At 39.3% G+C, this 13,685-nt stretch overlaps 1 protein-coding gene across 4 annotated transcripts in view; it reads left to right on the top strand.

The window, feature by feature from the left end:
• RASGRF2 (Ras protein specific guanine nucleotide releasing factor 2) overlaps positions 1-13,685 on the top strand; it is a 241,081-nt gene that overhangs the window by 74,473 nt on the left and 152,923 nt on the right. For all 4 annotated transcript variants that reach the window (XM_045497080.1, XM_045497084.1, XM_045497075.1 and 1 more), the window contains exon 2: positions 720-826. In XM_045497080.1, coding sequence (XP_045353036.1) covers positions 720-826 — 107 coding nt within the window. The remainder of the gene's footprint in view (positions 1-719; positions 827-13,685) is intronic.

Genomic DNA, 13,685 nt, shown 5'->3' on the forward strand with positions numbered 1-13,685 from the left:
CCTTTCTCCACATCCACGCCAACACCTGTTTTCTCTTGTGTTGTTAATTTTAGCCATTTTGACAGGTTTAAGGTGATATCTCAATACGGTTTTGATTTGTATTTCTCTGATGATGTGTGATGTTGAGCATCTTTTCATGTGTCTGTTAGCCCTCTGGATGTCTTCTTCAATTAGGTTTTAATATAGACAATTATATCAGCTGTGAAAAATGAGTATTTCCCTTGCTTTCCATTTCTTGTGCCTTTTTTCCTTTATTTTTCTATATTGCCCACCAGAGAGAATTAGCAAATGTAAGTAGTGATAACTGCCATCTTTTTCTTATTTTTGATTTCAGAAAGGTTGCTCGCAGTAGCACACCAATAGGTAAGATGTTTGTAGTAAATTTTTGGTTAGATATCCTTTATTAGGTTTAGAAATGTCAGCAAGGAGTTTTAATCCTGCCTGTGTGTAGCCTTATCAAATACCTTGTAGCCTTATCAAATATCTATATGGAGTGAGGTGTTGCAGGTTGACTCTTACTGAAGGGCGTTAAGATGCAACCTATTGTATCTTCTAGGTGCAAAGTCATTGCCAAGTGGACTGGGAGTGATACTACATTTTGAAATATGATTTACATAAAGCTGATGCATTTTTTACACATACACCCTTTGTAGGAAAATAGTGTATTATGCGGTCAGGCTTGAAAAATAAAACTAAACTTTGTTTGTTTTTCTCTCTAGTATTACTTTACCGTTCTTTTTGGCCATGAAGGTCAGAAACCCCTGGAGTTGCGCTGTGAGGAGGAGCAGGATGGTAAAGAGTGGATGGAGGCTATTCACCAAGCCAGGTATGGGCTCAGATCCTCTGTGTGACACTGGATTGACTGGGTGTCTTGCCTTGGGGTTTTCACTGTTGGCTGTAGTTTTGGAAGAACTTGAAATTCCAAGATGGGTTTCCCCTTGGTACCTCCTCCTTAGTGACATGCGAGATGCTTCTTTGTGCTTTCTACGGCTATATTCTGGCTAAAGATGGAAGGTAATAGATGTAACAATAATAATATCAGGTTACTTTTGTGGACTGTTCCTGTGTGCCAGGCACTCTTCTAAGTGCTTGTCAAGTAAGGCAATTTATTAAACGTATTGAATTGCTTATCCACTCAACAATCTGAGAGTGGGTATTATAATTACCCCTCTTTTACAGAGAAGGGAAGTAAGGCCCAGCCGGTTAGTTTGCTTGCCTCAGGTCACACAGTTGGTAAGTGGCAGAGCCCGGATATGGACTCCACCAAGCCCACATTTATAAACTCTGTCCTGGGCAGCCTGGATATCAAGAAGGGTGATGCTGACTCTATCTAGGGAGATAGAAGAGTATGATTTTGTTTCCTCCTAAGAAATATCAGGAAGAAAGAATGCACTCAGCCTCAAACAAGAACGAGAAATCTGAAAGAGACTCAGGCAGATCCTTCTCTTTTATTTTTCATCTTCATTTCTGAAGTCCAGTCCGCTTTTGCTTTAGCTGGCTCCCATGCTGTCTGCTTTCCTGCCTGTCTCATCCCTCGTCCAGTCTTTCGTCACCCCCCCAACTGCCTACTCATATTCCTGGTGTTTTAGATGCAAAATTCCAGCTGGGGCGCATCTTCTTTTCCTTCCCCTGCATGCCCCCTGCTTCTCGGAAGTGCCCGTTCCTGCCTCTAACCACCCCTGACCCTGAAACTCCCCGGACAAGTTGCCCTCATAGGCCCCTTCTCCACATGGCTGCGGTGCTTGCAGTAGTACACGTCGAATATCTAACAATTGAGCACAATAGAGGTGGGTTTTTGTTTTTGTTTTTTTACATATTTTGCACGTGTGATTTCTGTTACTTGAGCTGGATTGTGTGCACCTGGAGAGTAAGAAGGAGGATGCTTCATTTCTGAATGAAGCACGGTGCTAATTATGTTGTAGGTGACCAAGAAATATTTTCAGATTGCTTGTAAAGAAGATGAGATATTTGTTCTGGGTTTAGATGCTTCTTTAACCCTTGAGATTTTTTCTCTGAAAGTTCTCTCCGTCTCATCGCCTCCCACTCCTCTTCTTTCTTAAGCTTCTTTATATTAACCACCTACCTCCTCTGTGGCAGGCGGCATGCTAAGTGCTTTACATACTTTGTTTATTCCTCACAACTACCCAGCAGGGTATTATTAGCCCTACTTTGTAGATGAGAAAACAAAGATGCATGATTATTAAGCAGATTGGCCAACATGTAAAACGAAGTTGTTACGCTGCAGAGCTGAGCTTCCCACACATCAGTCTGACTCCAGAACCTTTTACCAGTGTTTTCTATTGTAACTGTCTTTATTATCGTCTCCTTCTCTCTTTACTCTTCCCCTCTTCTGTTTCTTTTTCTCTTTCTCTGTTCACAGATGAAGGTAGATTAGTATGAGGTTAGGGTTGAGAGTAGAAGATGTTATTTGCAAAATTTTTCAGTCCCTTTTCTTCCCTCCTCTTCAGAATACTTCTCTGAGATGCCCAGGGTTGGCGACCAAATGCTGCTCACCAAGTGGGCCCTGGGGATAGATAGCTTGCCCACATCGTGATCCTGGCACACTGTTTGGCTGTCTTTTCTCTCATTGTTTCTGTCTGAGGGTTTTGCTCCAGACTGTGCTCGACAGTACAGCGACTTGCTGTAGAAAGAAGGCTGGGTCTTCAAAGGTGAAAGAAGTATCAGGTTGGCAAGGTAGAGCTTGGGTTATTTCTGGACACAATCTCTGTGACTGCTTCTGTTCTCTCCTACCTGGGAATTAAAATGATATAAATAAGTTAAAACGTGTGTATTTGCCCCCCCCCTTTTTTTTTCCACTCCAGAAAAGCCAGATACTCGTAGTAGCCTAGAATGCCTCTGTGGTTGCTGAGCAAATACCATGTTGGACCAAATACAGAGTATGGATTCCTTCAAAAATGGTTAGATTTTAAATCTAATTTTTAAAATTATTTTAAAACATTTTTTTAAATGTTTTATTTAATTTTGAGAGAGACAGAGACAGAGTGTGAACAGGGTAGGGGCAGAGAGAGGGAGACACAGAATCCAAAACAGGCTCCAGGCTCTGAGCTATCAGCCCAGAGCCTGACACGGGGCTCGAACTCACAAGCCATGAGGTCGTGACCTGAGCCAAAGTCGGACGCTCAACCGACTGAGCCACCCAGGCGCCCCATTTTAAATCATTTTTAAATCACTATTTTTCTATGCTATGGGAACTTTGTCATATACGTGGAAGTGGGTCAGTATTTGGTGTTGATTGACATATGATCGAAACCAGGGCTCGTGTGATCTTGTCAGAAACGTAGACTTTAGAAATCACTTTGGTGATTTAGGAGACCGAATGATAAGAATTCTCTTGTGGATTTGAAGATTTAGTTAATAATTGATTTTTTTTTAAATGTCCTGCCTTTTTGGTCCATTAGATTTGCTTTTCCTTTGATTTGAGGCCCAGGACTGGGTTCTTTGATGATTTCTTTTTAATCAGACTGCTTTATACTTGAGTTCTTGCATTTGACTTTTTGCATTGAGATGCTTCTTACATTTTCTGTTTTATAAATCGGGAGGATAACAACTTTTTCATTTAAGTTTCATTAAGTTGAGTTTTTGGTGTGAACTTGGATTTGTGAAATTCATTCTGACTGTTCATACATGTGCAGAGCCAGAAAGTAAATGAAGCTGATTCAGAGAAGGAATTTGTCAGCCAGTTTTGCTTGGCATTGTGCTAATTAAACAACTGATTGGATGACTAAATATTTCACCTTTAGAGCGTTAATTTGGTGCCACTGCCTTTTTAATAGAAAATGCTCAATAGCTTTTGACTAACTGATGGCTATTTTAGCCTGAGACTAATTTTTTTTGAGCTCCCTGCAGACACTACATGGAAACAGGGACTGCTCAGAGCCCTTTTCCTGGTCTCTGCTGTTTTACTGGGATGTCTTTTCAGAACTGGCTTGGGCATGCTGTCCTTGTGTGCCACAGATATCACATTCTTGCGGCTGGCTTGTTGTACCTCCGAGATGAATCTACTTGCTCCAGTTTGCCTTCAGAGGATCTTTGGGTCCTTTTCCGGGATGTTGAATTGCATGTTTTCTCCCTTAGATCTGGCCCAAGGAAAAATCTTTTTGGAAATTACATTCTCATTCTGAAGCTCTGATGTGGTCCAGAAAACTTGTTTAACGTTTTTGTTTTGTTTTGTTTTGTTTTTGTTTTTTTTTTTTTTGAAGTTGGCCAATATTACTTTCTAGAACACTGGCACATTTAAAATATCATTCCAGGGGCGCCTGGGTGGCGCAGTCGGTTAAGCGTCCGACTTCAGCCAGGTCACGATCTCGCCGTCCGTGAGTTCGAGCCCCGCGTCGGGCTCTGGGCTGATGGCTCAGAGCCTGGAGCCTGTTTCCGATTCTGTGTCTCCCTCTCTCTCTGCCCCTCCCCCGTTCATGCTCTGTCTCTGTTCCAAAAATAAATAAACGTTGAAAAAAAAATTTTAATAAAAAAAAAAATAAAATATCATTCCATCACATATTATTGGCACCAGTTCATGGGAAGCTGCTAGCAAGACTCAGTCATGTTTTTGTCTGGATGAGCTGAGGCCAGAGCATTTTAATAGCAGTGAAGTCTATGTTTATTCCATAAGTGGTTTGCTAGTTGGGTATGGAATTTTGGATGTTCCTAATAATCTGATTTTTGTTGTTGTTGTCTTCTTGGCCGTATCTGTCTATCGTGGTTGGTTTAGTCATTGACATTAGGATGGTCAAAAACATTGACCCAGGTAATTTCGGGTCCTTAGGGCTCACTGACTGAAAAGACAACATCCACAGCACTGTGTCTCCACTTTTTATCCGCTGGAACATGGACCAAGCGAAGTCTCGGCAGGTTGAAGGTAGCTATGGCCTGGAAGAGGATCTAGGTGTGCAGAGATACCAAAGCTCTCTCCATGCTGGTCTAAGCGTAAGACCTGAAGGACCTGGTATATGACAGTTAAGAAGAGAGAGCTAGAAAGTATTCCAGAGATGGGGTGGGGGATGACTTCAGAGGACTTTGTGACCACCTGGATGTGGGCAGTATTAGACCAGGATATCTAACACATCTCTCAGGGCCCTAGCATGTATAGTGTCACTTACTGGGAGAAGAAATGATGGATGAAAGCAGGTTTGTGGGGCCAAGATGGTGAGCACTGGTCAGGAGGGGCCTCTGAGGGGAATTGGAGGGTTTGATTGCCTGGAAGGGGCAGTGAGGAGCCGTGTGATTCTGAGGGGTCTCCTTGCCCTTGCTAGGGAAGATATGAGAAAATGAGTATCCGAAGCTACTGGAGAAGTAAGGTATGTCCTGAGGGGAAAGCTGGCTTTAGGTTTCTACCAAAGCTGGGGTTAGAGGAAGACTTTTGAAAAGTTGGAGAGGTGGAGAATATTGCGCCTGGTACAGTGAGCCACAGAATGTGCACAGCTTTTCCTTTTTTCCTCCCTGCAAACGTATGGCTTATGCTTTCAGTGGTTGAGACTGTCCCACCGTACCTTTCCCCTGCTTTCTAATTTTTTAACTGAAACTCTGCTCAAACCCCCATCTTGACAGTCTTCCCTCCTCTTGGTGTGTGCATATGGCAGGTGGATCTTGGGCTTTTTTCAGTGGGGAGGGCATTTGCAAGGGAAGAGGAATTCAGTGTGTGCTTCCATTCTATAAAGCTCATGTCAGATTTAGTTTGGCAAGGGTTTGACAGAACCCGTTCCCTCATCCTGTCAGTCCTGAACTTGACGAGCATAGAGACTTAATCCTCTAGTTAAGTCTTTCAGTTAAGTCTTATCCTTTTGTCCACTAAAGAAAGCTCTAATCCAGCCTCTTGGGTCTGTTTTTATCTGTAGTCCTTTTGATGACATGTGCCTCAGGCAGCCTGTTGTTTGTTCTCTCTCTTTCCCCCTCTATCAGTCTGTTCCCCCCTCCCCCACAACATACACCACACACACACACACACACACACACACACACACACACACACAACACACAGCATACACAACCACACACACATACACCCACAAGCCATCATGGTAACTGCTCCAGACACCTAGTGCCTGTAACCTCATCCTTTTAATTGGATGGAGGCATAATTTAGAGTGAAGTGTATATTATAAAATCTATCCCAACACTAAAGGCCACTGTGTGTATCATATCATCCCCATAAAATCAGCTCTTTATATAATATATGTGCAGGGAGAAATCCTTCACAAATCAGAACAAAGCTAAAAACACTTTGTGTATCACGGTGAACTGACAGGACTAGAAAATCAGAAATGGACAGTGATGTCATAGCCTAAAGCTATATTTTGTATTCTTCTTGTAATAATAAGACTATCACTACTATTGCTACTTTAAAGCTGAAGATATGGATTTTGTTCATTTGATATATATATTTTTTAATAAGAAGTTTTGTCAGGCCTTTGCCTCAAGATTGGACATGATGAAAGAGATGTCAGCACTTTCTTCCTTAGAACCTGCAAAGAAAGAGAGAAAAGGGATAATGTGTCTGCAAACTATGAAAGATTTCACTTGATGAGATGGTAGAAATTGTTTTCTACAGGGAAAAGTTGGGCTTGAATTTCTTTATTTTTAGCCTTTGGTTAATACTTTCACCTGCTGGTTCTCTTTCCTATTCTTCACAGTGTTTTTTCTTCAGTTTGTTTGCACGGCACCAGGAGCTTGCAGTAGAACAGGTGCTCTGTCTGTCTGCACATGAACCCCAGCCCGCCTGCAGGGGGCGCCCCCCCAATAGGCTCTTGGCTGCCCCAAGAACTAGTGCTGCTTCAAGGCAAATTTCTGCCTTGAGCCTCTTCCCTCTGATTCCCTTGCTCCGTCCGTTATTCCCTTTCTTAAACATTCCATCTGTTTACCAAGTCGGCTCTGGCTTTTTTCCTGTATTCTGAGATTCTCTTTGAATCTCCCCCACCTCGAAACAAGAAATTAAAATCCCTCCCTTGGCCCCGCATCCTCCTCCAGCTGCCCTCTCTTGCTGCATAGACAGGCTTCCTGAAGAAATGCTTGGGTTGTTCTCCTTCCTCACGCAGCTTCTGCTACTTTTCTGGCCCTTTGTGATGGGTTTCTGTCCCCACCACACAGAAACTGTTGTTACCCGAGTCGACAGCATCTTTCCAAAGCTTTTCTTTCCTTATATAACTTCAAATTTCCAGTAATATTTATTTTTTAATTACACAAACAGTACATAAATGCAACCTCTCTAATAAAAAAAAAAAGAAAGAAGGAAAGGAAAGGAAAGGAAAGAAGGAAGGAAGGAAGGAAGGAAGGAAGGAAGGAAGGAAGGAAGGAAGAAAGAAAGAAAGAAAGAAAGAAAGAAAAAGAAAGAATCCAAACAATGAAAAGTAGAGAGAGTAAAAAGTTATTCCATTCATATGCTCCTCCTTCCCCTCCCCACATTCCCCAAGCTCACTTATTCCTCAAAGGTATTTACTGGTAACAGTCTCCTGCTTAGTGTTTTCATACATTTGCATATCTGTTAGGTAAATAGATAAGATAGGTAATATTACATACTCTTTTACTGACTATTCATATTATTCTCAACCTTCCTTTCACACTAATTTGGAGGTTGTTTTTTATTTTATTTTATTATTTTTTTAATGTTTATTTATTTTTGAGAGTGTGAGCAGGAGAGGGGCAGAGAGGGGGAGACAGAGGATCTGAAGTAGGCTCCGTACTCACAGCACAGAGCCCGATGCAAGTGCTGGAACTCATGCACGGCAAGATAAGGACCTGAGCTGAAGTTGGGTGCTTAACAAATTGAACCACCCAAATGCCTCCTGAAGAGGTTGTTTTTTGTTTTTTGTTTTTTGTTTTTTTTTTTTTTTTTAAACATCATTATGTAGAGACCTAAATCTTCTCTTGAAATTCTCTTTCCTTTTGCTTCTAGGACATCGCTCATGATTCTTCTACGCCTTTGATCATTTCTTCTCCTCTTTCACTGTCCCCTGTGTTCTGTCCCTTTCTTTAATGTCACTGCTCTGTGCCCTTGTTCCTTTCTCTCCTCACCAGTCATCCACTGCCAAGGCTTCCCCCAGGTGGATTTGAACCCTAGAACATCTGGTCTCTATTCCTGTGCGGACAGTGGTTGCCTGGCTTACTGCTCAGCCACCTCACCTGTCTCACTTCTAAGTTTGCCTCCTAATCCATCCTCCACAGGGGACCAGAGTGCCTTTCTGAAAAGAACATACGTGCCTGGTAGAACTCCAGGTTTCATATTAGTAATTTTGGTTATTATATTCAATTGACTTCTTAGTATAGAAAGTTTTAAACAGAGAGACTCAGCTCTCATTCATCTGCATTACCCTCCCTGGGCCACTTTCTTCCCCTGTAGAAAGGACTGACCATTCCCTTCTTTGGGCCCCTACTGCAACCCTTTATTTCTTTTAAAGTACCTTCGAAATTACTGTATTGATTTGTTTATGTCTGTTGCTCTCTGTCAGTCTGAATTCCTTCAACACAAATCTGTTGCTCACCTCTTATCTCCTGCTTCTGGCACAGTGGCAAATTGCTTTTCAGAAATGTGGGTACCAATTTAATCTCCCTCTGCTAAGACATGAAAAAGCTGGAATCATTTTTTTGAAAAATTTGTATTATATTGATGGGTAAAAAATGGTATCTTGGTGTAATGATAATTTCCTTGATTATTGGTGAAATTGACTATTTTTTGCCATTGTTAATATTTGTTTATGTTTCCTATATGAATTGGCATCTCATATCCAAAGCTTGTTTTTATTCTTGGTGTTTTTCTTATCAGTTTGTTTATGAGCTTTTTGTATGAAAAAAATATCTGTTTGTATTTGTTCTAAATTCCCTTGCACCATTTTTTTTTTTGCCCTGTACTTATTTTTTGACAGAGTTTTGAATTATGACACAGTGCAAATATTGCTTTTGGTGGGGAGGTTGTTCCATTGCTTTAAAAAAATACTTAAAAAACTGAAATATAATTCATATGCCATAAAACCTACCATTTTAAAGCATACAACTTAATGGATCTTAGTATATTCACAAGGCTGTGTAACCATCACCACTCTCTGATTCTGGAACATTTTCAACACCCCTCAAAACCCCAATATCTGTTAGCATTCACTCCCTATTTCCTGCTTTCCCTAGCCCTAGCCAACTACTGATCTACTTTCTGTATCTGTGGATTTGCCCGTTGTGGACATTTTGTATAAATGGAATCATACAAGCCTTTTGTGTTTGGCTTCTTTTACTTATAATGTTATCAGAGTTCATCCGTGTTGTAATAGCATAATGAATCCTCTGTTCTTTCTGTGGTGGAATACTATTCCATTGTATGAGTGTACCACATTTTGTTACCCATTCATTGGTTGATGAACATTTGGATTGTTTTTACTTTTTGCTATTATAAACAATGCTGCTGTGAATATTTGTGTACACATTTTTGTGGACATGTTTTGAATTCTCTTGGGTGTACATAGGAGTTGAGTTATTAAGTCATATGTTAAGTCTATGTTTAACTTTCTGAGGAACCAACAAACTGTTTTCCATAGTGGCTGCACCATTTTATATTTCCACTAGCTAGCAATTTATGAGAGTTCTAATTTCTCCACATCCTCACCAACACTTGTTTCCATTGCTATTTTATTTGGAGTCCTTGTAGTGGAAATTGAATATGAGAATTTATAAACTCCTTTAATCCATTTGGGTTTATTGAATATAGTTAGATATATGCTCTTGCTAAAGAATTTTTTGTGATCATAAAGAGAATTCTACCAATACTATTCTGCACATTTATTTGTAAAGAAATAAAAGCATCAGTGTTAAGAAAGAGTCATCAATACAATTTTCTTCAGTTTTATAATACAGCACTATAAAATTTTTTTTTTTTTAGAAATAAATGTTCCTTAAAATTTCTCTGCCCCGAAATGATGATTTTACCACTATTGACTTTCTGTTATATTTCCTTATAGCAATATTTTGCTTGTTTTTTATATTAGATTGTGTTTTGGAAAGGATTATTGACAACTTTCCATATGCACCATAGTTAGTCAAATGTTTAAATAATGAACTACTAACTGTGAACTGGAAAGAAGGAGCAATATTTAGAACAGGGAATTTTAGTCTTTAAATTTTATTCCTCTTTTTAATCTCTTCTAATGGAGATGCTTGTGTTTCCATTCATTGTAAAGGAGGCAAGCTTAGGAGAAAAGAGCCTATCTATCAGTAGAGAGAGAAAAGATTGTTGGGGGTGATACACGGTTAGAAACTTACCCTAATGTGACAGCTAACAAATACTGATTAACCAGTGGAGTAGAACCATTGATGTAAGAGAATTTGAAAGCCAGAAAAAGTGGATAATAGCAATGCTGAAGTGCCCGTGAGTAAATCTACGGAGGCACAGTCTTGTGTAGATAAGCCGGCTGCTGTCAGTGCACAAATACTGTCTAGATGGGAACTGTACTGCTGTTATCCAGGACTGGTTTTTCCCAATTCCCAAAGACATCATGCTCCCCCTGATGTGAAAAATGCTGATTCGAAAGAGTTTTCTCAGTAAAATTGATCATAATCCTGGAGCTGGTGCAAGTTTTTCTTCAGTCACCTATGAGTTTTTAGTTTGGGTTTTACTACAGTTCTCATTATACATATCTCATTAGCATATCTATCTATCTATCTATCTATCTCATTAGCAAATAAGTCTTCAAACAAAGTAAGTAGGATGAGGGTCTGGCTCATCTAACCATTTCTTGTGGAGCTAATATAATTTTTACTCTTCTATAAAAATAATTAAGGCCTATGCTATTATGCTGTACTTCTCTGGACTCTTTAGGATTCTATTGGAATGCTTCCTTTTCTCCCATATGGAATAGTGGTGTTTTGGTTTTGATTATACATATTACACATGAATATTTTACTCTCCTATATATACCTCAGACTTGCCATCTGTTAGTACTGGACACATGAATTTGGCTTTCATCATGTTGATTTATATGGCTTAATTTTATTATTTCACTTGGCAGCGAAGAGACTATTTTCTCCCCTGGTGGAAGTTAAACTAAACAACACACACACGAAATTAAAAACAATCTCAAATAATAAATAGATCAGGCAGAAATTCTTAAACTTGAGCAACTGGAAAATTTAATCAGATAGAAGATACATTGGAGATATGGTAAAATAGAAATACCACTGCTCTGAAAATTCCTACATCGAAGGAAGCATTTCCAGTTGATTTGCACAATCCACTTACTCGTGGCATATATAAGGAAAGCCCTGTGGTATAAAGTGAAGTAGACACACCAGTAAGAGTAGTGAACTAGAGAGAACCAATTAAATAAATTGAATGACTTGAGAATTATGAAAAATGAAAATTATTATGTGAAGAAAAATACAACGTGCAGAGTAAATTATCTTAGGTAACTATTTTTCATTTAGCAATGACCTTTATGTGGATGCCTGTTTTGTGCCAGGCCCCATGTCAGGTGCTGAGCTAATCTTTAATATCTTTGCCTAGATTATGGAGCCTCCAACTGGTCTTCCTTTTTCTGTCCTCGCACTCCACCCCCCACCTCTGTCTTTTCCCATTACTGCAGCCTGTGTGATCCTGTTCGAATGTCAGATCTTGCCATGCCTCCAATCAAAGCTCTGAATCTCATTCATGGTGAAAACCTGAGACTTTATGTTGGTCCACAGGGCTTTGCATGGTTTAGAATCCTGTTCCCTCTTCTGCCTCTCATCTTACTCCCCTCCAGTAAACCAGCCACTCTGCCTTTCCTCGGGCAGCCCAGGCCTGTTCCCACTACGGAGCTTTCACACATGATATTCCCTCTAACGGGAATGCTTTTCCAACCAGCTAGCCACATGGCTCACAGCTTCAGGTCGTGACTCCAATAACATCTTCTCAGGGAGACCCTCTCTCACAGCCTGGTTAACATTATAACCCCTGTCTCCCCCACTTCCTATCCTACTCCCCTGGCCCTGCTTTTTCATTTAAGTACTAATCATCACGTAACATACTATATATTTTAAAAATTTATTTTATTGTCTCTTGCTCCCTACTACAATGTAAATTCCATGAGGGCACAGATTTTTTTTTTCTTCCTATTTTGTTTACTCCTGTCTCCAGTGCTTTGAACAGTTTTTGGGTATATAACAACATTCAGTACATACTGAAGAGTGAATTTGGAGTCACAGGAACATATAAAGAAACTACTACATGTTACAGAAGCCCACCTCACAGAGTAAATAACTGCCATTAGGATTTACGTATTTTCTTTTTGCCACTTAATATTGTAGAGATGTTGCAAAATACAGAAAAGCACAAAAGAAGTAATTAAAAATCACCTGTCATTGCTCTAACACATGTGCATATACAAATTATATTTACTTTAATCTTCTGGGGTTTTTTTTTGTTAATTTATTAGTGGGTCTTGAGTATGTTCCATTATGTTAACCATTTTTTAAAATATGACTTTAAGTGGCTTGTATCATTCCATTGTTTCATCACTTTCATATTATATGCATCTATATTTAGATTCGGTTTTATTATATTTGTTTTAATGAATGAAAATCTTGTTTTTTTTTATACATCTTTGTGCAAGTCACTGTTTATTTTCCTTGGGTTAGATTATTATACTTGAAACGACTATGACAAAGGGTGACATTTTAAGCTGTCTTGATACTTATTGTGATGTTGTCTCCTAGACTGTCTCGCTCTGGTACAGAGTACCCCTTTTGTCTTATCTTTGCCGGTACGGAATATTATCATTCCTGAAGCTCTTGACCGATTTTTTTTTTTTTTAATTTGAGAGAGAGAGCACGCCAGTGGGGGAGAGGGACAGAGGAAGAGAAAGAGAGAGAGAGAGAGAGAGAGAGAGAGAATCTCCAGCAGGCTCCATAGTCAGTGCAGAGCCCAACATGGGGCTTAGTCCCATGACCCTGGGATCATGACCTGAGCTGAAATCAGGAGTCGGATGCTCAACTGACTGAGCTACCCAGGTGTCCCAAACTCTTGACCAAATTTGATAAACAATTTTTACTCTTTGATTAAGTATGTCCTTTTCTCTCTCGCTATTAATTATTCACATATTATATTCCATGATGTCCTTAACTTCTTGACTTAATGACTTTGGGCCCTATTATTGGTTCCCCGCTATAAAGATGAAGAATTTAACACCCTTACAAAACCATTTACCTACTCTCCCTTTGTCCCCTCAGTTTTTGCTACTTACATATTCTTGGCTTTTAAATTGGTTGTTTATGTCTTAAAATAATATAATTAACTCTCTTTATCAACTTTGAGAAGCATGTAATGAGTCTCTGCTATGAAAGGTAAGTAAATTAAGACATTTAATGTGTCTTTCTTTATTGTTCTCTTCTTTCCACAAACTGAGGTTTTATTACTTTATTATTTACTCTCTATTTATAAACTTTTAAACATTTACCTTCTGTTCCTAAATTTAATTAAACCTCTGTTGATTCTCAAAATAAAAAACCAATGAAAGAAAACAAAATAAAAAACCATGGTTTTATAAATATTTTCCAAAGTATTAAGACTGGTGTTTGATACCATGGAGAACGAAATATAATCATGCACTTGAATCCTTGCTTTTTGAAGGAGAATATTTTAATTTCTTTCTAGCATTTTTTTTTATTACTTCTGTGGGCTTGTATTCTTGCATTCCATTTAACTCTTGTCTTTGTAT

This window comes from Leopardus geoffroyi, chromosome A1, assembly GCF_018350155.1.
Source record: "Leopardus geoffroyi isolate Oge1 chromosome A1, O.geoffroyi_Oge1_pat1.0, whole genome shotgun sequence".
In the NCBI taxonomy this organism is placed as follows: domain Eukaryota; kingdom Metazoa; phylum Chordata; class Mammalia; order Carnivora; family Felidae; genus Leopardus; species Leopardus geoffroyi.